This window comes from Echeneis naucrates, chromosome 3 (assembly GCF_900963305.1).
Source record: "Echeneis naucrates chromosome 3, fEcheNa1.1, whole genome shotgun sequence".
In the NCBI taxonomy this organism is placed as follows: domain Eukaryota; kingdom Metazoa; phylum Chordata; class Actinopteri; order Carangiformes; family Echeneidae; genus Echeneis; species Echeneis naucrates.
Genome location: NC_042513.1, coordinates 19502378 through 19529521, shown reverse-complemented (window position 1 = coordinate 19529521; position 27144 = coordinate 19502378). Strand labels below are relative to the sequence as shown.

Sequence of the window (27144 nt, the reverse complement as noted above, 5' to 3'; positions counted from 1 at the left end):
TGAAGAGTCTATCCCAGCCACTGTGGATGTGAAGGAGTGAATTTAGGATAGATTATACAAATGGATTTCAATGTTGAGTGTTTGTAGAGGGAGGATGAGATGCAATAAAAAATGACAATTTCCTAAAAGGTGTGTCTCCATCTTCCATAGCAGTGTTTACCAGTGAGATGTAGTGTTGATTTTCTAGATGCAAAGGATGTTTCATTACCCATTTCTTCTTGTTTATCTTTTATTTCCAGCAATATTAGTATAGTATAGTATAGTATTAGTATATATATTAGTATTAGTATAATATTAGTATTTTTTTTTTTTTAAAGTCTGTGTATAAAAGCGACACAGACTTTTGGTTTGAAAAGTGAAGCCAAAGCTGAAATGCCTTACACCTTTATTTTGTATAATGGCCATCAGTGGTATAATGTCAACTGATTGTCTTCAAATAATAACTTGTTAACAGATATTCAACGTTTTGGTTGGAAGTACTGAAGCTGACTGTCTTGATTGGTTTTAATATTGCAATTCATACTTTACTATACACAGTGGCTACTTTTGAAAGATTGAGTTGGAAATTTGCATACATTGTGAACACAAATTTTAAGTCAGCAGCAGCATTTTTAAATAAGAAAGGTGCCTCAAACATTTTATTTGTTTATTTATTTAATTTTTACCTCAATGTTTTGGAGTTGCTGGTGCTTTTATTTTGAAAGACAGTAGCCGGAAGCCCTATTGTTTTGACTGATGGGGTCACGCTGATGTTGTTCAGTGAGACTTTGTTGTCAAAGCTAATTGTTTAAAACCGAAACGATGCCCAATGCTGCTGAAACGGATCCAGAGGGAAGTTAAGAGAGACAAAATCGCCGATTCGTGCTGGATTTGGGGGCGAAAGGACAGAAATATGCAGCTTCGACAATTCTTCCCACCTGGGAGCTGATTGGCTAAGTTGAACGTCGGCGCAGCGTCTGTCATGTAAACCTTTTTTTTTTTTTTTTGTTAACAGTTGTTTAAAGTTGCTGTGTTTGTGATTGACTGTGTCGGATGGACTGCGCTCTCCTTTCACCCAGTTCAACGCGGTTTATGTTTACCCAACTGTGCCGGTAGAAAAAGTCAACACAAGCTAGCGAGCTAGCACTCGTGAATGTGTTAGCTCGCAGGCGCTAGCTAAGAGCCCGGTGTAAATATAGCTCCGGGTCGTGAGGTTTAGCAGCACAATCTCGGCGGTAATCACACATTGTGTCACTTATGAAATCAGTTTAATTCATCCGTCCGGTCGACGAGCTCCGTTCTTCGTGTCTGTCGGTGTTGTTTACTTATGTGTCGTGTGCACTGTTGGTATTGTGGGGGAAATAAAGCCATTACATTGTCCACTGTTTCCTTCAGTGACCTAACCCGACTGACCAAGTTAAATGTGGAGAGAGAGGACATACTCTGGACCTTACTGTCTTAGGTCAGTTTGGCTTTAACAACAAGATGTTAGCTGATTTTAAACTCGATATATTTCAGTTAGCAAGTTGTGCATTTGGCCACCATACTTAAAATGTGAGTCATTTGCATTGAAATGATAATTACGATGCGTACGACGATAGTAAATCCGTACTAATGTTTTCGGATGTCAATTATGAATGCATAACAAAGAAAATCAGTTGACCTGCTAACATTGTTACTGTTTTGTGTGTTGCAGGAATAACTGCTGATTAGACTGAAGTCCTGGTTTCCCTCTCAGCCTCCAGGTCAGTGCAGCTGCAATATTACAGAGGGAACTCCGATATGACTAAGAGAAGTCCATCTTTTCAGGTGGTCAAAAGGTACTTTCTTTTTTATTTTTTTTATGTCTCCTCCTTTTATTTGAGCGTGGCCAATAAGAGAGGTCCAAACACTTGTTAGCGAATAGTCATTTCTGTCAACAAAGGAAATTATAGGCATTATTCCAGTTTGTCGCTCAGTCCTAGGCTTAGTTTAAGTTAAGGTTAAACTAAGCCCAGTAGTGTCTGGTAAAAAAACATTGTGCTCTCTGAAAATCCACTGCTGTGTCTTCAGATGCTCTAAACTGCGCTTTATGTTTAGGTGTTTACTCGTAAATGTGATGGGAAAACAGGTGTGGTTTTGTTTACATAGCACAAGGTGTCTGACTTTGTGACTGCATCACCAAGGCTACCTGAACCCAAAGTGTAGAATTTGTTTCTTCACTAAATCCAGTCGAAACTAAAGTGTGATCTGCTGACCCCAGGTGGTCCGTGAGCAAATTTGTCAAAATATCATGTTTAATGTAGTGTTCCTCCATCTGTCTGAGAGGACCCACAGTTTAGTGAGTATTCCACACAGAGTCAAAATTGTACGTACAGGCTCAAATATATACAACCACCCTCACTAATATTTGGTCAAATGTTTCACCTTGATGAAATGCTTTTTGTTGCCATCAACAAGCTTCTGGCATAATTCTGGCTTAATGTTTGACCACTCTTCTTGGCAGAGTTGGTAGATTTCACTTAAATTGCCTCCTGGCAGGGACCCGGCTTTTAAGCATAGCCCACAAATGTTCAATAGGGTTGAGGTCGAGGCTTTGGGAAGGCCATTCCAGAAGCTTAATGATTGCCTGTTTTATCCATTCCCAAACCAGCTGTTGGAACCCAGTTGTGTCCAAGTTTCAGCCATCTAGCTGTTGATTTGAGGTGAATCGTCCTTCCTTATTATTCCTTCCACTTTGTGCAGTGCACCAGTACCACTGGCAGCTAAACAGCCCCAGAGCATGATGCTACCACCACAGTGCTTGGCAATTGGTGGCGTATTAGGAATCTTGTGTTTGAAAGCTTGACTCCTCCAAACAAAATTCTTGTCATTATGGCTCAATGTCACGTGACCAAACATTTCCCCAGAAGGTTTTTGGTTTGTCTATGTACACAGTTGCAAATTTCAGTCAAGCTTGAAGATGTTGAATTCGGAGCAGGGGATTGTTTCTTGCCCGGGCACGCCTTTAATCCATGGCGATGTAAAACTCGCTTCACTTTGGACAGTAATACTGGTGTTCCAGTAGTTTCCAGTTCATGGCAGAATTGAGCCTTGGTTTTGGTCCTGGGTTGTTCCTGAACATCTCAACCAATTTCCTTTCATCTGAGGGTGACTGTTTGGGTCTTCTTCCAGACCTTGGCAATGTGGAGACACATTCAAATAACTTGTACTTAGCATGCAATTGTTTGAACTGTTGATCTTGGAATCTTAAATTTTTTAGAAATGGCTCCAAAAGACTTTCCCAACTTTTGTAAATGTACACTTCTTCTTAGATGTTCAGTGTTCCTTGGACTTTTCCATTGTTCTAAGTATTGGACAAGCCAATGAATACTGTCAAACAAATCCTTTTTATGCCAGCAAACAAAACTCCCATCTGAAGTCAATCATGGTCACTAAAGAGAAGTTAACAGGGCTTGGAGTCAAGTTAAGACATTCTACAACCTTCAGCACCACTTATTAAAAGATTTGGTTGAATGCATGTATATATTTGAGCCTGTATGTTTAATTTTGACCCTGTGTGGATAGAGAAAATCATTCAGTTGTCCTTTAGTGTCTCAGTCTGAAAAGTCTTAAAAAGTCAAAAGGCCTTGATGTTTACTTAAAACCTGCTGAAAGTTTTAGGGCAGATACGTTGCTGTCATTTACAGACTTAATGACCAGAGAGGATGGGTGCAACACCAATTTAGGGCCTAATTGGTTGTTACTGCTTCATCTTCTCGTGTTTTGGCTTTGCACTAGAAAGATACTTGATAGTTGTTTAAGACAAAGGGTTAATTTCATATCAACCCTGAATGAACTGATCTAGCCAGGTACCACAAAATGTCCTGTGAAGGAAACAAACTGCAATGAACTATATCATATATGCCGTCATGACTAAGTCATATTGCAGTTATAATGTAGATCGTTATGTTTGAAGGAATATTCATTCTACATTATCATTATACTCCAAATATAAGCAATGTATTAATTTTTAAATTGATCTTTCCAATGTTCTTCAGGCAGGTAGTGATATTGTTGGTTGCCCCAGAGCATCACAAAATTGACATAATATGACATTTGAATTGAAATATCATCATACTCTACTCAGGTATTTGTCAGGTTGTTGTTAGAATATGAGAATTTGGCAGGTCTTCTTTCTCCTGAGCTTTTGCCTATTAGATGTGCATTAGACAATGTTCGATGTTTCTACGTGAGTCAAAGTGAAACAGAAACATCACACACCCTGCACACAATAGACGCTAAGGCACACAGAATGTATTCACCAGTTTTTCCTAACGACGGTTAGGTACAGATGAACATTCCCATTCCGAAATGTGACAGGATGCTGAACCATCACTGCAGAAGGAACCCTGAGCTTCACGAGGAGCTGCAGATCCAGGCTGCAGTGGCAGCTGGGGATGTCTGCACTGTCAGAAGGATGCTAGAGCAAGGTTACTCACCCAAGATCCGAGATGCCAACGGCTGGACACTGCTCCACTTCTCGGCTGCCAAAGGCAAAGAAAGATGTGTCCGAGTCTTTCTGGAGCACGGAGGTCAGAGGCATTTTTTTTTTTTTCTCTCACAGGGTTGTTCAGGATTATGCCTTGATAGGTTCATCTACAAACACTAGAGGGCATTATTTAACTGGATAAGGTAACCTGTTGTTAAAATTTATTGAAAGCCATTCAAGTTATTTATCTTTAAAGAAGTCCATTATATTTCACACAAATACTCATACAAATGTAAGAAATGTTTAATTATTCACCTTTCAACCCCTGAAAGCCACAATAGATAATTGCATGAATCAATATAACCTTTGAGTGTTGTTGGCCAACTCAAAATAATTTTATGTATTGTAGTTCTAATAATATATGTTTAATCAAAAATGGGTACTTATTTGAAAATATCCAAGAGAAATACTTATCCTCTTCATCTATCACTGACAGGGGTACTGATTTGTGAGTTGTGTGTTGAAAAATGAAGAAAAAACACACAAGGTTTTGTGCCTTCTGTAGCTTTTAATGAGATATGTTGGATTTCCATATTCATAGACTGATGGTCATTCATTTTTGCATCACAGCTGGTTTTAATTGGTTTTGTTTTTTCAGATGGAAATTACAATTTACAAAATCTAAGTAATTTACTGTTTTTTTTTTTTTTTTGCCATTTGGGGGCAGCATGGAATCCCAACAGAGACATATTATCACCTGTTAGGACACTGGGAACTGTCTCAGAATTGTTATCTAGTACTTATATGAACATTTCGTCTGTCAAAGTAAATCAAATTTAAAGGTGTCCAGTCAAATGACCCTTGTTTTTTAGTAGAAGTCACATTATTATTTGATGGGAACAGTTAAAGAGGGTTTTGAGGATTCACATTGATTGACCCAGACTGAACTGACAGCAGAGGAAGATCAATATTTCTTGTAGAGAGATCACATGTCGATTCATTCTTGACTTCCCGCAGTTTCTTCCTCTGACATGGAATCAGACTCAGATGTGAAAAAGTATACAAAGAAGTCCTGTCAGCAATGGCAGAAAAGTTTGAGTCATTGTCTTATCACAATGATTGGTGTAAGGGTAAATAGTATAGACAGATAGTTGGTGAACTGGTGAAGATGATCTTTGCGGCTCAGTTGTAGTGTCCGTTTAAGTCCCAGCTGATCACACACCATATCCCTATCAGCTCCTGTTGTACTTGACATTTCTCTCATTTCAACTCTGTCCTCCACACAGCTGACCCCACAGTGAAGGATTTTATTGGTGGCTTCACTGCCCTTCACTACGCTGCTATGCATGGAAGAGCACGCATTGCCAGACTGATGCTTGAATCTGAGTTTCGCAGTGACATTATAAATGCAAAAAGCAACGATGGCTGGACACCACTGCACGTGGCTGCTCATTATGGTAGAGACTCATTCGTACGCCTCCTCCTCGAGTTCAGGGCCGAGGTGGACCCTTTGAGCGACAAAGGAACCACACCACTACAGCTGGCCATTATCCGTGAACGCTCCAGCTGTGTACGGATCCTCCTGGACCATAGTGCCAACATTGACATTCAAAATGGCTTCCTGCTGCGGTATGCCGTCATCAAAGGTAATCATTCATACTGCCGCATGTTCCTGCAGAGGGGAGCAGACACTAATCTTGGACGTCTTGAAGACGGCCAGACACCCCTGCACCTGTCAGCCCTCAGGGATGATGTTTTGTGCGCCCAGATGCTCTACACATACGGAGCTAACACCAACACCAGGAACTATGAGGGCCAGACACCAGTGGCTGTGTCGGTTAGCATGTCTGGAATCAGCCGGCCCTGCCTGGACTTCCTCCAGGAGGTCACAAGTAAGTCCCAACTCCACACTTCTGGTCACGCAAGCAGCTCCTAATGACAGCAACGATAGTAAGTTTATCATCAATAATGATTTAAGACATTATTTTTGTTGTTAAACATGAGGAGGGTTGAGCTCAGCTCTCTTAGTAGACAATGAAATACAACTCAAGAAGTTGTCTGTCATGTTCGACCTCCTCCTTCACTGCATGTAAATAAGGTGATGAATGGAAGTGATGTATTCATGCACACACCCCCCCCAAAAAAAAAAAAAAAAAAAAAGGAAAAGAAAAGAATCTTTTTGGGGTTTCACAGAGGTTTCCTTTGCTCAATCATTATTTCCTCTTCTTCTCCAGGATACTTGTAAGGAGCTTCTTCATAATTTTTCTTTCAATCCAGACCGGACACCTGAAACACAATCAAAAGATTTCCTTTAATGGAGGTTGTTGTCTCAGTGGCTGAAGTAAATTTTTTATTTATAAGGATGGATACTGGCTGATGTTGCATGCCTGTTTGTAAATACAGCAAAGCTCAGTTAAAAGTTAACATCCTCATCTTTGAAAAGAGATCCCTAAAAGTGGGTGGAGTGCAGAAATGGTGTCCAAGTTTTGTACAAAAAGTGATGGAGCTTTTTAATGTAAGTTGAGAGGAGCAAAAGTTGAGAAATGTATAGAGTGACAGAGGGCTGCGTGCCAACACAAGGTTATAATGACCAGTGTTCAGTCACAGAACAATTCCAGGTCAGAGGAACAGGAGAGCACATTACCTGAAGCATTATGATTTAGGAGGAACAATGGCTGCATTCCTCCTCTGCCCCCTGAACTTTGATATCAGAGGTATCAAAGAGCTGCGCACTGATTCAGACAAGCCCTTTCAGAGACTTGAAACCATCAGCCAGATCACATGTCTGCTGGGTTATTGATTACACCTCTGCCCCGTGGATTAACTCCTATGCCATGAAAGGCTCATCCCACACAGAATGACAGGCACCCTCAGCTCTTTTCAGCCGCTGCACTCGTCACAGTTTTTTCTCCTGTCAGACATTTGAACATGTACAGCTATCTTCATTTAAAAGTTCCAACTTCAAGGATAACACTTAGTTCAAATTGTTTAAATTTCAGGTGATGGCTCAATGTGACATGTTAGTAGTAATAAAAAAAGTAATAATTGACTGTGCCTGATACAGTCAGACATAATGTTGGCATTACTTTTTCTTCATGTTTACACAGACCCTTAATATAAGTGGGGAGAGCAAAGAAAACCTTCAAATTTTAAACTGTTTTCCCACACTGTTGGGCCATGTTCTTGTGATTTTTTTTTTTTTTTTTTTTTTTTTCTTTGGTAATCGTCTTCTTTGGGATCTGACATCACACTTCCCTGGCCAATCAGGACCGACAACCCCTGAAAGTAGCTGTCAGGTCAACCGTGTAACTATTCAGATTTTCTCCTCTTTTTTTGTTTTCCCCAGGATGAACTTGCACCGTTTCTGAAGTAGGGTGTAACTGTAAAACACAGACTATGCAACAAATACATATTTAAAAAAACATATATACATTTAAAAATACAAATAATGCAAAATATTTTTTTTTTATCTTTAACAAATTAAAGAGAAAATGCAGCAACACTTCCAATTTCAATTGGTTTCAGTGAGAATGAAACCATGTGTTTCATTCCACCTGAACCAATAACAGAGTGATGATGATGTCAAACAAATGAACTCAAAAGTAGATTATGCCCTCTACTGTGTAAACGGGGTATCGTGTGGGGTGCTTGTGACATAGTGGGTAGAGCATGCGCTCCACAAATAGAAGGCTACAAGCTCCTTGTCTGCAACACTGGTTTGGATCCAGCGGGGGTCATTTGCCGCATATCATTACACACTCTTACTCCATTTCCTGTCACTCTTCGAGCTGTCCTATCAAATCAAGCCAGAAAAAGCCCCAAAATTGTATCTGGATGATTTCGCCATCTCAGCCAATGCGTAATCACACATTTGTCTCGTGAAGCGTCATTATATCGCCACGAAATACATTTCCTAACCATTTCATCGCAAAATTTTCCTACAGATTAGAATGTTTCCAGTGGTGGAGAGCGCCATGTCATCCATATCAAACTGATAACAACCTTACACATCGCTTCCTGGAAGCAAGAGGTTTCTTCAGCTGTTTGCATACGTCTGATAACACCAGGGTGCTGAGTGATTTGGTGAGGTGATTCATGCCTTTAGCAGAGGCTGTAAAACCATTCAGATGAACAAGGAACTTTGGTTTCATGATGGATGTGCACCACTGGAATATGGGGATATCCAGTGACACAGGGGTAATATACGGTGTATATAAATTAGCAGAACAGATTTCAAGGCGACGCATGCCAATACCTGCGGCTCCTGAGACTCTGGTGCCTCCAAACACTGTAGATGTATTTCTCAAGCTAATAGGGTGGATGAACTTCTGCTTAAAAAACAGGACAGACTTAGGATTTGATCTGTAAATTTTAATGTCAACATTGGTGCGCCAGCGAATGTCTGCAAGATAAACCCCTCATGTTAGATAATCTGAGTCAAGCAACGGTACAAACCCAGATCCACTGGCCTTTTGTCCAGACCACATTTTTAAAATTGTTTGGAGGGAGGAATCAGAGTTCAAGGGGCCTCAAACTCCTGTGGTGTGAGTCTGGTTTAGGACTCTTACTTTCATGTATTTCACACACAAGTCATCACAGTGACAAAAGATTCTCTTTTGTTAAGTCCGCATACATCTCACCTCTGTTGCCTGATTTTATTTATTTATTTATTTTTGTTATTAAGTGACCAATGTGAAAACTACTACTGATTTTGTATGCAAATATTGGGCGCTAAAAGCAGCCAAGCTGTAGTGGCCCGTCTCTCAGGTCAGGTTCCACTGTGTAATAACTGTTTCTCTTTCTCTTTCAGGACAACCGCGGACTCTACAAGACTTGTGTCGAATCAAAATCCGCCATTGCATTGGTCTTCAAAGCTTGAAATTTTTGGAAGATCTACCGATTGCAAAGGTTATGAAAGACTATTTAAAGCATAAGTTTGATAGTGTGTGACAAGGAGAAGAGCAGAGGGCGACTAAAATCTCTGTGCTATCTTTTATGAAGACTATGCAATCAAGTCCCCAGGTTTATTCCCTACATGCCGAAGGAGAGTTAGTCAATTTGTTTATCCTGTTAAACATATTAAAATTAGTTTCCTGCTTGTGTTCTCCATTTCAGCCTTTTTACAGAAAGAACATTTGCTGAAATGTGAAAATGAAGCCACCTTATTTGATTAAAGGTTATTAATTTGTGGGAAAAGAACGATCATTTGCTCATTTGACTTTCGTTACCTTCTATCATGTTGCAGCACATGGTATTGTCCCCACTATATTCTACTTCCAAATTTGTATATTTTGTTATAATAACGTAATTTATTTCCTCCAATCTAATTTTACTAAACTGTAGGAAGTTTGACTCATTAAAATTCTGTTTATATCACAGCATGAAGCTACTTTAATAATGGTAGCTTTCCCAGAACACCTGGAGAATATGCCCTCACTTGGTTTGGTGCCAAACCCCTGACTTCACCACCCGCACCTTTTGAAGTTAGCATTAATGTCCCTAATCCTACTTTATTATTCAGAGCATTGTAGGTGGGATGAGCCATGTGGGCAAAACTAGTTAGTATGCTCACCGTGTAAACAAAGAGCAGCAGTGTTCCAATCTTGCTTTGAACAGAAAGCATGGAGGAAAAACAGAATAACAGCATGTTGGATTAACAACATAGTCAACATAGTCCAGTTCCAGAGTACAGTGGTCATACCATGTAAAAGACTTTTCCAATAATATTAAAATAAGGCAGCAGCAGTCTGATTGTTGAGCTTAAAAGTCAAAATTTGCCATTGATGTGTAAATCTGAATCTTAATATGACAAATAGCTAGAGTTTGGAGTTAAAGAAGCAAATGTAAGTTTTGCTATTGCTGTTGTCTACAAGAAACCTTGTGAGTTCGTCTTTATCGTGCTACTGAAGTGATCATTGCCTACCAGCTAGTCCACTTTCTGGTAGCCCCCATTCTGATATAGGAGCTATTAAAACCTCATGCAACGACTGGAACTGTTGCCAGGTGACAATCGCACTAGAAACGACCTTTAGAGTCAGACAAAATACAGCTTAAACTGTAAAGGTGGGCTCACTTTCTGCAGCGTCCCTAAACATCTAAACTACATTTGTGCTATAAATAAGAGTAACAGTCTGTCATGGATAGCACGGACACACAATTGCAAGAAGCTACAGTCAATGTAAATATACATGTACAACAGATATTTTTGTAGCATTTATTTAAGCAATGATCTCTGGTATTGTTAATGTATTTAAAGTTTGGATATAATATTATGATCTGTTGGGTGCGACTTGCATATTTCTTTTTTGTGCATTTCTGAGTTCAAATACTTTGTTGTACAGAAATCATTTGGAATCAAGTGTTTTCCTTTATTTCTATGGCAGAAATGTTGGGTGCTTTCTTAAAGATCATCTGATACATGTTGCAGGTAACTCTGTTGCAGAGCTTATACTGTGAATTTTTAATTTTGACAGTTGAAAATAAAATGTAGGGGTCTAAATAATACCCAAGACACAATTTTTTGTTTTGTCTCTGCATGTGTTTTAAGTTGCATCGTGATCTTATGTGACACCTGAGGTTGCTTCTCCTTAAAGTATGTTTTGAATAATCTGTTAACACTGTTGGCCTGCATTACGGTTATTGTCATGGTCATATTACAGTATTATTGTTTGCCTGCAGCTTTGTATCAGGATATTTAGAGTTTATTTTATTTAAATTTTTTAGTTCAGTTGAGACAAATACCTTTCGTCTGTTTCATAAAAAAAAACAAACAAACAAACAAACAAAAAAACCTAAAATGCAATGACATTTATAGTGGGATAGGTTAGCTTTAGAAAAACTAAGATCGCCTTGGAAAAGTACTTGTGTATTCATGGGGTCAGATTGCACCTTTTGAAACTAACTACAGCAAAGCAGGACGTCGTTTTACTCTCACTTTCTCCTGAACAAAGTCGACTGTTGTTGGTGGTTAAATCTGGGGTCATTAAAATGGCCCGCCATGGAATTTTCTGCATAAACAAACATTATTTTGTTGGCTCTCAGTATTGCTTACTGAAATGCACCATTAAATGTTTCCAAAGATGAAAAAGATTTGGATTTGTACTCGCTAGCACTCCCCTTGGTGCTCAGCATTTGTACCACCTATCAGTCGGTGGAATGGAGTGAATATCTGGCTGAAGCATGAATGTGCATTTGCATCAGCACTAATACACCAACAAGAAAACTGTTCCATAGCAGCATTAAGGTCGAAAACATTTCACCTGACAGAAGGTGTTTGATGCCAATCAATGAATAGCCTCAAATGAAACAGAGTTTGAAAAAGATTTCTTTGCGTCCATATAAACACATCAATGCCACATTTGGAGGAATATGTCTATGCTAGGTGCCACTTTTTAATTTTATTTTGGAACAAAAGTGTTTGTGGATAAAATATGTCTTTGGCTTCATTTTGAAAATGTGATTTTTGCAATTTATATCTGTTTGATACAGATTGCAGCTGAGTTGCTCATCAGTTTTTAGCTGCTTGGACAAGAGGAAGTTGTCAACACAGACTTAAAAAGCTCCACGCATGTTTTTGTTTTCCTAACTTTACCTCTGGATTGCTCCATTTGACCACGTGAGATCTAATCTGTTGAGGAGCATCTGGACTTTGCAAGGTTCAGCTGATGATCCGCAGTCTTTTGTTTCCTGTAAACCAGTGCTTCTCAAACTCTATCACATCAAGGATCCGGAAACTGACACAAATTAGACCACAGACCCCTTCGGGTTGTTCATCTTTATTGAGCGAAATGACCTTTATATGGCAGGGAGGGCGGTGCTACACCTCAGTGACTATCGGGGGAAAAGGTCAGAGAAGATGCAGAAGGATGGACAGGGGAAGGGAAGCAGCTGGTGCTGGTAGGAAGGATGCTGTCCTTTTCCTGTCACCTCCCTCAGGATTATGAGAATCCAGAGTTACTGTGTAGATCTCTGGAGGGATGGTGAAGGTGTCCCAACAGAGGAGCCCAAATCAAAGATGGACTACATAGTGATGGAAGAACAGCTCAGCCCATTTTTGGCAGGATTCATCAATTCTTCATGATGTGACCCAACCAGAGTTGGCAAGTGAAACCACACATGCATGTGGGCATTCCCTAAATATGAGTGAGACCATCACCAGGGCCCAGAGTCAGGTCGGGCCCAGGCCTGCCACCAAGCGTGTGGGAGCACAAGAGGCACCACACCCAGAGAGCCACCTCAGCCACACGTCATGCTGCAGCCCCCAGTGATCCAAACGGGTAATGGCGAGCACCACTGATGGCCCAAGCAAGCACACAACGAGTGTACAGGAGGACCCCCCTGTGATGATCTTTGAGGTTGTTGCAAGTAGAGTAAGACATCGTCAGCATATAAAGTGATTTTGTGTTCGGCTACCTTTGATATTGGTGTTCTGATGTATTGCATCAGTGGTTTGAATACAGCGAACGGCAGGGGAGAGAGTGGGCCTCCTTGTCTAGGTCCCCTCTGCAGAGTGAAGCTTTGCGATGACTGTGGCCTTGGGTGACTTGGACAGTGTGGATACCTGGTGGAGAAATGACTCTGCAAAGCCACATTTTTTTGATGGGCAGCAAAGAGGAAGGACCAGTTAGCTTTGTCAAAGGCTTTTTCTGCATCGAGTGATGCAACAATAGCTTCTGTGTTGCAGCGCTGCGACATGCTGATCAAATTAAGGAGCCTTCTCATGTTTGGTCATTGAGAATTATCAATGAGATTATTGTCTCCAATTTAGACGCAGGTGCTTTGGAAATCATTTTGATGTCGGTACTGATCAATGACAGAGGGCGGAAGCTGGAAGGGACTGTTGGATCTTTATCTGGTTTTAAAGTAATTTAATTGCAGCTGTATGAATTTGGGCTCTTCTGTAACCTGTGTTTTTGATCTCTGTCACTGTCCTGAAGAGCAAAGGTTCCACCACTGAGCAGAAATGTTTCATAAATGTGGCAGTGAAGCCATCCGGTCCAGGAGCCTGCAGGCATACTTTCTACTGCAGTTAAAAGCTCATTAATGATCAGAGGCATATCCAGAAAGTTCCTTTGTTCTTCAGTCAGTTGAAGCAGATTTAGATGAATGTCAGGCCTGAATGTCTTCTAGGTTTGGGTTGTTTGTTGTTGAATATGGGTTTTGGTTTAAGCTGTAAAAGATATGATTGATTTCCTGGATGAGTCCTGAATAGCAGCTATAAGAGATTTTTCTTGGTCAGCTGGAGTGGATTTGCAAGAAATTTGGTATCTTGAGTTGTTAAAGTGAAGTTGAAGTTGAATTATGTTTTTTGGAGGGATATTTTCTTGTTGTAATTTAACATTTTGTAGTTGGGTCCATAATTGTTTGTTCAGTTTTGTTGTGTATTCTTCTGTTGGTTCTTTAATCTTATCCTCAATGTTTTTTTCAGACTGTTGTTCCTGGTTTTTCTTGTAAGAGGAATAAGATATCATTTGGCCTCTGATCACAGCCTTCCCAGCTTCCCAAATCAGAGAGGGAGATGAATTTGGAGAGTCATTTGTTTCCAAAAACGTTTTTCCATTCCTTCCTTATTAACGAGTCAAATTCTGGATCCCTTAGTAACGAGGTGTTAAAGCGCTAAGTGGGTGACGGTTTCAGGGTGGGTTCTCTTTGAAGGTGGAGGGACTCCACCTCCACATAATCACTGGCTATAATTGTGTGTATACTGGTGTTGATTTTTTTTGTCCAATAGAGTTGTTTGACAGAAAAAAGTCAATTCTTGAAGAAGGTGTATTCCCTCTTTGAATGAGATCACCAAGTCCACAGTCAAAGGATTGCATTTTTAAAGTTTTATTGCCGAAAGCTTTTCAAACATTCTGCCATTGTGTCACGTAGGCAGAATTATATTGAATTATTCCCTCTTTTGTTGAAAAAGACTGCTCTAAAGGGGGGAGTTATTAGAAAGGAAGAAAAGCAGGAGTGGGATCGGCATGTGAATTCAATGGTGTTGGACTCACATCCTGTTTCCTGTGTTTTCCTGGTGGCCCAGACACAGTTTTTAATGCCTTTAATACAGTACATTTGACTATCACTGGTGGGTTAATCCCAAGGTTCCTAATGCAGCCCTCTCCCTTTGACTCACTCCACTGATACTGGATATTCCCAGATCTGAAATAAAGTAAACACTGGAGGCGCTTCCAGAGTGTTCTCCACATGACAGCTCTGTTTCATGTTTCACACTGTCCATCTTTCTGTATCTGCTTTTGATACGATGCCATTTTTCAGCAGCAGTTTTGTATTGTATGTGAGCGAGCCTGTCGCACATAGACTGCCTTTCCTCAGCAGACTTTGGTCGTCACAGTCAGGGAAACACTCGAAATGTCATCTTGTGGCCATCAAAAGTCTTCCACACCATCAATACTGAATGTACAGAATATGCAGATTTTCAAATGTAAAAAAATAAGATGTGAAAATAAACTAAAATGAACATTTCTGGGTTGTTAGCTGTTTTTGTTTGCTGAATGCATGTGATGAATAAAGATTCATCAACAGTGACAGTCAGTCAACAGTCAACAGTGAAATCACCAAAAGGAGTTCAGACATGTAAACTAAATTATTTTAGAATAATTTTTTTAAAGACCCCCTTCTCATAAATGTAAAGGAGCACACTCGCTTTTTTTTTTTTTTTCTTTTTTCTTTTATCTGCATTTGTCCTTATAATTTAACACCACAAGGCTTGTCAACTTCTCATGATATTGATGGACTTTTAGTCTCGCATCCAAATGTTTTATTATTTCAGTTTGTGTCCGTAAACATCACCTGCCCTCCCTGGAGGCTAGTTGGTTGAGCTTTATTGAGGATTATGAGAGTCCAGAGAATTTGTTGATCATCAGAGAAGTGGGAGTCCAGATACGACAGAGGAACCGAGTCAGAGCAGTGTAGACAGTGGATACAGTGATAGGTTGAGACGATAAACTGTAACTATATCCACTGTTGAGATCAGGCTTCAAACCTTCATGTAAAACAAAGCCTACAGTTAAAAATGTAAGATTTAATTACCGTTTCTTAAGTCTCTGCAAGTCCTGAATAATTTCTGCTCAATACAAGCTGCTGCAAAAGTTATCATTAAACGCCACTAATCATTCCCATTGTTCCTTCCTCTGCTAAAACCCTACTTCCCCTACTGCTAAGATTTACCGGTGCACATTTAGTGGTACCAGGTTACAATCACTATTTACATCTGTATGTTTTCCTTGCATTTTTAATGGCACCTTCTCTCCTCCTGCTGTAGTTCTCTCTCCCTCTCTCTAACACCCCTCCGCTCCGGTGGCAGAGGCAAAGTGCCGGAATGCCTGCCAGTGAGACCAAAGAGGACGATACAGATCCACCCTAGGCACCTTCCAGCCCCACAAGGGGATAGATGTAGCATCGGCTCAAAGAGAAACACACAGCACACTGCAGGAACAGGAACAGGCCCAGGCCCCCGCAGCCACCGTGAACCAACCCTCAGTGACTCATTTTTACTGTAGAGGGTTTGGGTTTTCTTTCATGTCTGACCCCAAGTTATGTTACTGTGCTGGATGACGATACTGACTCTTACACAAGTACGTAAATTTGAGATGTTTTGGGAATTTTTCAGAAATGCACTTTTTTATTCAGTCAGTGAGTTTCTCAGGTGATCTCAGCAGATCATCCAGTCATCCGTCCCCTGTGGACACAGTGCTGTCCTTCGTTGGATCAAATGGTTTGGTTTCGATATCTTGGACTCAGCAGGTCTCCAGAGAACCAAGTGATTTGGAAACTTGTAAACACTGTTAGGCCACTAGGAGCGTTGTTAGAGGCTGGGGAGAACAAGGGGGAAATGTAAGCACACCCACCTCTATCCCATGAATTTGAACCAACAACCCTATAGGCAAGACTGTTCGCTGCGTTGTGCAGTGTGTTTGAGCAGACACCTCGGGTGCAGAATGAGTGAAAATAATTTTAAAAAAGGATTTTACACGCGAGCACACAACATTATTGTTTCACTGTCCCTACAGATTAAACCTTCAGTAACTGAGGCCCGGACACAAATCCCTAACAAAGGCACTGGGGCAGGATTTGAACTTGATAAGGTACTTATGGAGCAAATTTTTGATTTATAGTTCAGTCAGATTCTGGCTGTTAATAACATCAGACAGATGTGTACAATCAGACTGTAATGTTCTTTAATTACCTGTAGGGACTAGAGTCACATGATCCCATTCATTTTGTGATACACAGCGAGCACATTGAGGTTTGTCTTTTCTGGTTACTGAATAGTTCTTTCACTCACTGTGATAGAGAGAGAGGTAAGAGCAGTAAGAAGAAGGTCCACAATGACGATGGTCTCCACAAATATGCCTTTACACAACTTTGATGTAGTACTACTGTAACCCCAGAGAATAGTCACCTAAACCCTGGTAATGCTGCGTTTAGCTACAGGAATGGTCCGGTGGGTAATGTCAGCGACCATCACCTCAAGCTTACTGTGTGGGGTCGGCCTGTTGGATGTTCGACAATAAAAAGAGAAATGATTTCAGTTTTATTTCAAAGGAAATACAAACAGGTTTTGGAGGCAAGCTGCTGTGGTGGATGTCAGTAATCATCTGATTATGATCCCCACTGAGCCTGTTCAGGTCATTCCTCTCACGCTGGCACACCACCAGGGTGTTACCTTTCAGAGGATAGCTTTGCACTTTCCCCCACCTATTTCCCCCCACATTCTCACCTGCAACAACAACAACAACAACTAAATGTACAGGTGACAAAAACATTTGAAAATTGCACTTTATCAAACATTCCCACTGAAGCACTTTTTCTTTTCTTTTTTTTTAAACTTTCCTCCGGAATGCTGTCTTAAGAGTCGGTTTCTGCTTTCACCTCCATTTGTTCTCTGCAGAACTCATTCAAACCCTGAGCTGAGGTGACCTAATAGTGGCTGTGATATACTTCTGTCTAACTTTACCAAACATAGGGTGCTATCACTGACGAGATCACTGGTAGCATTACATGATAAAACAATGCCATCCCTCTGTGGGCCAGCAAGCCTTCAAACAGCGGGAACAATAGCAGCTTTGTCTCTACAGCTGTGTGCTGTCTAAAAATACCTAAATGCCTCTTCCTGTCATATCTGATACAGCACCTCCATACCGTCCCACCTAAATATGTGCACATATTACTTATGATTAGTTTGCAAAAAAAAAAAAAAAAAAACGGTCATGCAACCCCAGTGCATGAATGTTTTTTAAGTCCTGTATGTTTCTCCGTAATGTAATGTGAGACAGGGAGCTCCTTTCTCCAGGCCACATCAGAATAATACACTCTGCCAAAGTCTTTCTATTGTATTAGGAGAGAACAGAGTTGTTGGTAAAGTTGGCAAGGTATAAAACTTACAGGGAAAAATACAATACAAACTTGTTGTTGTCAGTTTCAGATTTTACAGTGTATCTATTACACCAGGCTTGGAGGCAATGAATAGTAGAAATGTGCGTTTAAAGTACCCAGAAGATAGAAAATCAAGATCGCGATAAACAAGCCTACAGCAGAGGTCAACAAATCTGCATTTATTATAATTATTATTGTTAGTGCAATCACAATTACAGGCAACATCATGGTCAACAATTATTTTGACCAAACTGACAGAGCAATGACATTTTCAGATGTGACACGTTGTTCGTTCTGAAAAAAAAAACAAAAAACAAAAACAAATCTATTAATCCATTTGAATTAATAGTATTTCTTGTGTTTGTAGCCAAATTGATATCTGCAAGTACTATTGTTGATGAAATTAATGTAGAATTTGGTTTCCTTGCAAACCAGGAGTCACAATAACAGAGAATGATCATGCCGCTGTTGATCGTGAACTTGATATAAAGAAACTACCATTTTTTTCTGATTTGAATGCGAAAGCCAACAGGACACTTCATGGGCCAGCTCTTTTAGTGAGTGCCAAGCAATTCATAAACACACAAAGCATTCAAATGACAGTCAGCTGCTATAAATTCTGAATTTTACTGTCCCTATACATGGCTGCTGCGAGATGAATGAAACATATTTGTCCTCCAGGAAATGAGAAGGCATTCCAGGAGCTGGCGTTGGCTCGTTTCCACGGGGTTTGTCAAGGAACTCTTTCTCTTATTGCTCGGTCCAGGAGACAAGCAGCTATCAGGGGTCAGCTGTGTGACATTCAGCCGCCTTGTGCCCAATGATGAGAAAACAAAGAAGCTCTTTCTGATGGCCTTCGTCCCCTGTTACCATAACCAGCTATTAGCTGCACCATTTTATCAAGACTTCATTTGGTGGTGAAAGCAGCTCACCTTCTTGCCATCGGCAGCCCAGACACCTCAGGCAACAGAAAGTAACTGGGAGTCCACACTGCTTCCTGCTCTTACTGAGGTTAACTCTCCCTTCACGCCATGTCTATGCTGACCGTGCAAACTCTGTTTCAGCGTAGGCCTGCTGTCGCACTGATGTTGATCCTTTTTTATTTTATGTCTTCACGTTTATAATCTTGTTTAAATAACTCTAGTGGGAAAAAAATCCAAGGAGATGCTAGTTTGCACTGATATCGCTGTGTAGCTCACTATCATAGCGAAGGATGTGGATCCCAGTCCGTCCATCCCCAGAGGTGGACGGAGTACACAACTTCACTACCTGAGTAAAATTACTTCAGTAAAAGTATTAAAAAAATAAAATAAATTGGTAACCATGGTAACCAGCAGTCCGGGCTAATTTCACACACAGAAGAGGAGAGACAGAATAGTTGAACACGTGGACCGGCTTCATTCAGCTCTTTTCTTCCTTCAACATCACAACACAGGACTTTTAGGAGTTTCATCACACTGACTATGAAGCTTACAGCGGCTACAGCTGGAGTTACTTCTCACACAGTTCACCGTAGAGAGGGACAAACACACAACACAACATGGCAACAGGCTGACTGCGTCACACATTACCCACAAGCCCATCTGCTTAAAGGGGAATTCTCAGGTCGGTCACACTGAGCAGCGGCCATGGGACAAGTGAACAAGAGACTCAGGACATAGACCTGGAGTCGGATCCCCTAAAGTGGAGCTGTGTGGATATTAACCAGCTGTTTTAGCACAATAGCTCTTGTGCCACAAGAATCAACATACATTTCAGTATAGTTCCCCACTGCCGAGCCTATTTTGTGTTTGTAAACCTTTCGTCATCTAATCTCTACAAAAACAAGCTGTTTGTCATGTTGGGAAGGAAAGCACATTGCAGTGTAAAAGTGTGGCAGCATGTCTGTATGTCTGATTGTTTGTCTGTTGTGTCAGTGATGCATGTCAGTGAATTACTTCTCTTTAATGTTTTTTTTTTTTTTGTGTGTGTGCAGAACAGACAGAGATGTATTCAGCTGTGACTGATGAGGAGTTGGACCGTGTTGTTGTCAGTGATGTCCACAGATGACATCCAAACTCTGGATACAAGCTAATGCGTGTTCCAGGTAATAATATGACCAGGTAGGATACATCGTGGATACATCTTATTCTTACCTGGAACACGCGCAGAGGTGTGTTACAAAACCAATTATAATTAAAAACAATGAACGAGTAATGTTAGACTAGCGCAAAAATAGCGAGTAATGAGAGCAAAACATACAATATTAGTCCTTCAAATGTAGTGAAGTGAAAGTAAAAGTATCCCCCAAAAATAATACTCAAAAACTGTACTTAAGTACTCAAGTAAATTTACTTTTGCTGTCCACCCCTGCCCATCCCAAACAAAAACATATTTTCTCACTTTGCTCGAGATAGTTTTGGTTTAATTCTGTAGTTAAGGCTCCAGTTACTGGAGTCAGAAGTATCCCAGACCACTTTCCCTGACACTTCACGATACCCCCCTGTCTAATTTGGATATTGAAATCTAGTTAGATGTGGGCAGAATGGAAATAATGATAATACCTATTAATGCAAGGTGGAAATGCAAATGGATGTGATCAGGTGTCGTGATACAAATGGCACACACAAACAATGGATGGCAGTTTGGATGAAGCAATCATTGACCTCTGTTTGTTTCAGTCAATAGAGACTAACAGAGAGTACAGTCATTATTCTAATTTAGTGTGAATGATCCATAAGAGTCTGAAGATTAGACCCCACCGGGTTCATGACTTATAGGTCTTTATTATCTCATAAGCTGCATATTAAAGTGAAGATCTGGGCGGATGTGCAGCTGGACATCTGATGAAACCAGGACAGGAGCAAGATGAAGACAGCTGATAACAACAACAAAGTTCATAATTTTATCTCACAAAGTAACCCCGGTTAACCCCAGGTTAGACAGCCTGCGTGACACAGAGCTGTGATTCACTAATGTGAACAAATGACGCAGTGTAACACAAAGGTCGCGTTCAAGGGCAGTCATTACCAACACACACTGAGCAATTATGAAAATCCTCGCCCACACATCAACCGCTGCATGTACACCACACGCTACTGTTCTCTACATGCTCAGGTTTTGTCTCTAACATCCATTGTCTTTTAAAAACAAGTCCAAACAGTATCGCACTGTGTAATTTTCCCACTATGAACCAAATGGTTCTCTGCACGTTATTAATATTTCATGTTTCTGTTTACATTTTCAGCTTTGTAAATTCACTGTATTTAGACAATGGAATTATTATTTTATCACAGCTATATTGTAGCTTTTAATTTAAAATGTCCTTTCTTTGGTTATGAAGCTCCACTTATCTGATTTTTGGAATTTATGTCAGGTCAGAGGACTTGATCTTCCCAGAAACATTGATAGGTTTAAGCCTTGGATAGGTTAGTTCCTGAGTGGTCAGGACCGGTCTTTTCTTAAAGGTCCAATGTGGAGCTGCAGCAATGCTGCCACTATCAAAACCTCCACCTATTATATTTCGTACCTTTTTTTAAATTGCCGTGCTAGCCAGCTAGTTCAGGCCCATCATATCCCGTCCATACATCTGTACTGCTTGATATTGGGCAGTTTATAGTGTCTGATTACCTCTAGTGTAGCGCTGTCAGGGTTAACACGTTGTAGTGGTCAGTTAAAGGCATTATTTTTTGAAATCTCATTCTTTGTATTCTGCTATTTTGACAATCAAAAGTAAATAGCAAATCAATCGCAAATCGATAGCAGAATGTGATGAGTGCAATTTAAAAAAAGTAATTAATCACAATTAATGCATTAACGCTGACAGCCCTATTCTAGCTGTATAACTTAGAATTGAGCCCAGATAATCTTAATATTGCTTTCATCATACCAGGCAATCACGAGTCTCAGAGTTTGTTTAGTCCATTTGGTCCACTTTGCCACTCAGCCCAGATCAGTGGAGCTGCAATGCCCAAGTGCTCCCATATCCACACAGAATCTCTGAAGTCTGGCAGCCATCCGGTTCTTAGTCTTTGGTCTTACCTGGCCCTATTTCCTGCTTTACAGCCAGGAGTGTCCCGAACCTTTTCTTCGGTTTGCGCTTGTTAGCCATATTTAAATTAATGACAGGGCCTTTCAATCTGGAGAACATCACTGTATCCCTTAAAGTTTCTATTATTTAAAGGGTCTTTATTATTCTTTGGAACAGACATTTTTAACTTAATTCAGCCTAAAGAATAAATGCACCTTTATGAAAAACACTTCCTTTGGTTCTGAGTAGTATCTGCCCAGTGTTTCATGGCAGACCCCATGTTCCTTCACTGCTCATCTGACTGATTTGCCCTTCTTTGTGACCCAATAAGATGCTCTTTTTTTTTTTTTTAGACATCAGCAGGCACAGCTCCCTCAGTCTATCTTTCCCACTGCCCAGGCATGCTGTAACACGATTCAAATCGAGAAGGTGTTCTTAGTTTTATGTAATGGGGTGGTTTTACCACTTTTAAAATATATGTTACAACCCACCCCACACCTGTCAGCCAGTGTTTAGCTAATTGGATTGGCATAGTGGTTTGGAATACATCACATTTTGCCTGAGGAGCTACAATTTAATCGACTGTAAGTCACGTGATATTATCTGCAACTGTCTAAGTACTAAACAAAATGTAGTTTTGGTCAAAGAAACTACTTTCTGCTTGCACCTGTTTCCAGCCTTGACAATTGGGGATGTGAGGTGCAGAATGTGGATTGATGAGAAAAATGAACATAACAAAGGGTGAGAAATTGAAGGGGATTTGTATGCACTGTATATTAGGGTTGAATGCAGCGAACATTTAATTTGAAGACTGACCTGGATACACAGCACCACAATTTACTATTCCCCTAATAATGTAAGGAATCTCTTCCCAGTCAGGCCCACTAGTGGCCTCTTGCCCAGGCACAATCTGAGGCTGATGTTCATGCGATCAGTCCTTCTCCTTTTATGTCCCTAACATCTGTTGCAGCGAGGCCGTGAGTCTCAAGTGAATTGACCAACAGATGATATTGTGATAACTGAGAATGGCCCACTCCTGTCATACGCTCCAGTATCTGTAGTGGTTTCTCAAACTCCCACCCATGGTCATGCTGGGGTTTATTGCCAAATCTCAGTATGAAGTCATTTCTTTTCAGAGGTGGTCTCTCCAAATTTGTTTTCATTGGAATATGCCTACATAAACTTAGTGAAATGGTCCATGAAAACAAATGCACTCATATCCCTTCCAGATGCTTCCTGATGTATGTCGTCTACAGAGACTAACCCTGATTTTTACAACTGTACATATATATATATATATATATATATATATATATATATATATCCAGCAGTACTGGTTTGTAACAGTCCTCTTTGCCCACATTAACAAAGGATCAGTCAAATTAAATAATTGAATAACCCCTCATTTACTTGTTGGTCCATACTGTGATGGATATGTTTCAGGAAGTTTGTACTGAATGATGAGCATCAGATAGTGACTAGAACATAACTGGTTTGTGTTGCAGTATTTGTGTGAGATTGTGTTAGAGATAGGTGCTATTTTCTCAAGATTTCCCCAGCTTGGGTTCAGGACACCAGCGACAGTTTGGCAATCCACCTACACAGCTATTTGCTGATGGACAAATAGGCAAAGAGCTGCGGAAGAGTGGAGGTTAGAGGAGTGTAACAGGAGGGAAGAGGAGTTGAAACATGAGGGGAGATTCGTGCCTGGGTGGATGTCATGACTCCAGTTGGCTGAAGTGGACATAACAGCATGAGAAGTGTTCACCAAGGGCAGATTAACGCCGTACACAACTGTGACACATGCATCACTCCCTCAGTTTTTCTGTGTCCAGTTTGAGAGAGGTTGGTATCAATATGGATTATATATTAAAGGGAGGATGAAACACGATGAAGGAAGAGTAGGCGGTTCATTATTCAAAACAACAACTGTAACAACTGACTGTAATCTATGTAGCTGTAAGTAATCTGAATCCCCTGTACCGATATGTACCAAGATGTTCCTGCTCGTCAACACGACTTGAACCAGAGCCTGGAGAAGATGTGCCTTCTGACTCCCCATGTAGGGATGTAGTTAAAATGATCTGGAACAGGAATGTGTTAAAAAGCCAGATATATCTGTTTGTACACTGCATGTAAGTGCGTAAGTTTTGTCTCCTGTAGACATATTTTATCCAGCCAATCAGTGGTCTTTGTGTGTTTGCTAAATTCTGGTTCAGAGTGCAGAGTTTCGGTAAAAAACTCCACAGCACTGACACCAAGAAACAGCCTTTCTTTGCCTCAGAGCGTTTTGGGTGAATGAGAATACCATCCTGAGACCATTCTCCCTACATCTTCGGCCTAACTTTTGGAGAGTTTGCCCTTGGTTAGCTGCTGCTTCATTCAATGGGTTTGAAGGGCTCCACTCAGCTCCCTAGGAATATTATTCCACAGAAGAGGGTGTCATCAAAGTAAATAATTTCTATTTGACGGGGCACCAGCGAGGCTGAGGGGGAGAGATTAAACACAAGGCAGTGGAGGCCGTACCACTCATGCCGCATAAGGTGATTTCGAATTGCTATTGACATCTTTGCCAATAGAACTCAAACTTGACCTTCTTGTATTATGATTTAGGACTATAACCATACTTTCTGTCCTGAGTTGAAATTGACTTTTGTTGATGTCAGCTTTTAATTCAAAAGGAGGGTGGCGATATCAAATCAAATCAGATGTATTTGTATGGCGCCAAATCAAAACAAAGTTACATCAAGGCACTTTACATATAGAGCAGATATAGACCAAATTGTTCATAAAATGATTTAAAGAGACCCAACAGATCCCCTGATGAGCAAGCACTTGGCGACAGTGGCAAGGAAAAACTTGTGCGGGGGGTAGCATAGGGTGAGAATAAGAGCAAGACGGAGATATTGAAAACAGGTGTAGGCAGGAACTTGATTGCATGGAGTTCATGGAGATGATGCTGTAGTATGGAATTCATAAGGATAAGAGAGCAGCAGGCATTACAGGAACATGGAATGGCAATGAGTCACCACCTGCAGGATGAGGAGAGGAGGTGGGACGGTGAGACAGATATTTCGGGAAAGTATGGTTAGTAAATGCAGTACAAGGATCCAAACAAGGATTTCTAAGAAGCATGGTTATTGTCAGCGCATGAAATGGTGGGGGGGTGCTCAGTCCTTCCCCCAGCAAGCAGCCTAGCTAAAGAGTAGATGGACTAACTTTTTAACTATAAGCTCTGTCATAAAGGTCAGAAAGGTTTCAAGCCTGGTCTTGAAAATTGCTAAAGAGTCCGCCCCCGGACCAATACTGGAAGTTGGTTCCATAGAAAAGAAGCCTGATAACTGAAGATTTTAAATTCTACTCTGTATTTTACCGGCAGCCAATGAAGAGCAGCTAATACAGAGAAAAGATGTGATCTCTTTTCCTAGTTCCTGTTAATATTCGTGCAGCAGCGTTCTGAATCACACAAAGGTCTTACAGAGATTTGTTTTAACATCCAGATAGTAATGAGTTACAGTAGTCCAGCCTAGAGGTTACAAATGCATGGACTAGTTTTTCTGCATCATCTTGAGAGAGCATGTTTCTGATTTTCCTAATGTTTCTCAGGTGGAAGAAAGCTGCCCTACTGACTTGTTTTATGTTACGGACAAAGGACATGTCCTGGTCAAATGTTACCCCAAGGTTTCTTACAGTGGAGCTGGAAGCCAAACTAATGCCGTCCAGACTGATTAGTAGATTAGATGTTACTCTAAGGTGCTTAGGGCCGAGTACAATAACTTCTGTTTTGTCAGAGTTAAGGAGTAAAAAGTAAAACGTTTTGGGTTATGTCTTCAAGACATGTCTGCAGTTTGACTATCTGACTGACTTAATTTGGCTTCATTGATAAGTACAACTGAGTGTCATCTGCATAACAGCGAAAGTTGATGCTGTGTTTTCTCATAATGTTGCCTGGAGGAAGCAGATAAAGAGTAAAGAGGATTGGTCCAAGTACCAAACCCTGTGGGACTCCATAACTTACTGCGGTGCATGAGGAGGAGCTATTGTTAGCATGAACAAACTGATGTCTATCTAATAAATAGGATTGGAACCACCTTAGTGCAGTTCCTTTAATCCCAATTTCATGATCCAGCCTCTGTAGTAAAATATGATCTATGGTGTCGAATGCAGCACTGAGATCTAAGAGGAGAATTATGGAGGCTGATCCATTGTCTGAGGCCATTAGAATATCATTGCTGTTTCTTTACTATGATGGGATCTAAATCCTGACTGAAACTCTTCAAACAAGCAGTTCCCATCCAGATGGTCGTGTAACTGGTTTGCTACTGGTTTGCTAGGGATAAATGGAAGGTTCGATATGGGTCTGTAGTTGGCCAAAACATCATCATGATTCGGCTTTTTAAGCTGGGGTTTGATGACTGTGGTCTTCAGAGCCTGAGGTACATAACCCAAAGATAAGGTCAAATTAATCAGATCTAGAATGAACGACTCAATTAAGTAAAAAAATCCCTTTAAAGAGGCTAGCAGGTACTGGGTCTAATAGACAGTTTGACGTCTGGATGATGAAACTATAGAAGCTAGCTCTGAGAGGTTCAGAGGTGAGAATGATTACAGATGTAAAATAGGTGTTGCAGTTGATTCAGGAGTTGCTGTATTCAGTAGAAGATTATTGTCTAATGTAGGTAAGAGCTGATGAATTCTTTCTCTGATTGTGAGAATTATATCTGTAAAAAAGTCCATAAAACCATCACTGCTGAGAGCTAAGGGGATCACTGGCTCAGCTGAGCTATGGCTCTCTGTCAGCCTGCCTACAGTGCTGAAGAGCAACCTGGGGTTGTTCTTGTTTTCTTCTATTAGTGCTGACTAATATGAACTTCTAGCACTGAGCTCTTTTATACGTTTTTAAGTCTTTCCAGTCTCTGTGAGACTCTTCCAACTTAGTGGAACGCCAACATCTTTCTAATTTCTATGATGTCTGCTTTAAGGCATGAATTTGGGAATTATACCAGGGAGCCAGCCTCGTCTGTTTGATTACTTTCTTTTTGAGAGGGGCGGTAACATCAAGATTTGAACACAGTGTGGCCATAGTGCTAATCACAAGGTCATCAACCTGTGTATCAATTTTGGGATTTAAAATAACAGCCTGGCATCACACCTGAGGGCCGTTGGATCAGGTGGCATGATGTCACTGTGCAGTCCACCTTCAATGAGAACTCATTAAGGCAGTGAGCACGCTCTTGAATGAATCTGGTGTTTCCAGGCCGCTGTGGTAAGACTTATAAAGTTCAGTGAGCACATGGGAAGCATAGGGAGTCATAACCGAATG

At 40.6% G+C, this 27144-nt stretch overlaps 1 protein-coding gene across 2 annotated transcripts; it reads left to right on the top strand.

Annotated features, from left to right (window-relative positions):
• Positions 1-742: 742 nt before the first annotated feature.
• On the top strand, positions 743-10945 carry asb7 (ankyrin repeat and SOCS box containing 7). Of its 2 annotated transcripts, XM_029498668.1 has the most exons (5): positions 743-963; positions 1676-1799; positions 4321-4532; positions 5716-6321; positions 9240-10945. In XM_029498668.1, exons 2-5 carry the CDS (start codon positions 1762-1764, stop codon positions 9377-9379), a joined length of 996 nt encoding a protein of 331 aa, XP_029354528.1. In that variant the 5' UTR covers positions 743-963; positions 1676-1761; the 3' UTR covers positions 9380-10945. The 2 variants fall into 2 exon arrangements, with proteins under 2 accessions (XP_029354528.1, XP_029354529.1); XM_029498669.1 differs by lacking the exon at positions 743-963 and having other exon boundaries at positions 1675-1799; positions 4286-4532.
• The last annotated feature ends 16199 nt before the right edge of the window (positions 10946-27144 follow it).

What these genes read in the sequence shown, in the direction of transcription:
- asb7 (XM_029498668.1), top strand. Translation starts at nt 1,762, where the DNA reads ATGACTAAGAGAAGTCCATCTTTTCAGGTGGTCAAAAG. An exon ending in TCTTTTCAGGTGGTCAAAAG is followed by an intron (nt 1,800 to 4,320) that starts GTACTTTCTTTT and finishes GAAATGTGACAG; the next exon opens with GATGCTGAACCATCACTGCA. An exon ending in CTTCCTCCAGGAGGTCACAA is followed by an intron (nt 6,322 to 9,239) that starts GTAAGTCCCAAC and finishes TTTCTCTTTCAG; the next exon opens with GACAACCGCGGACTCTACAA.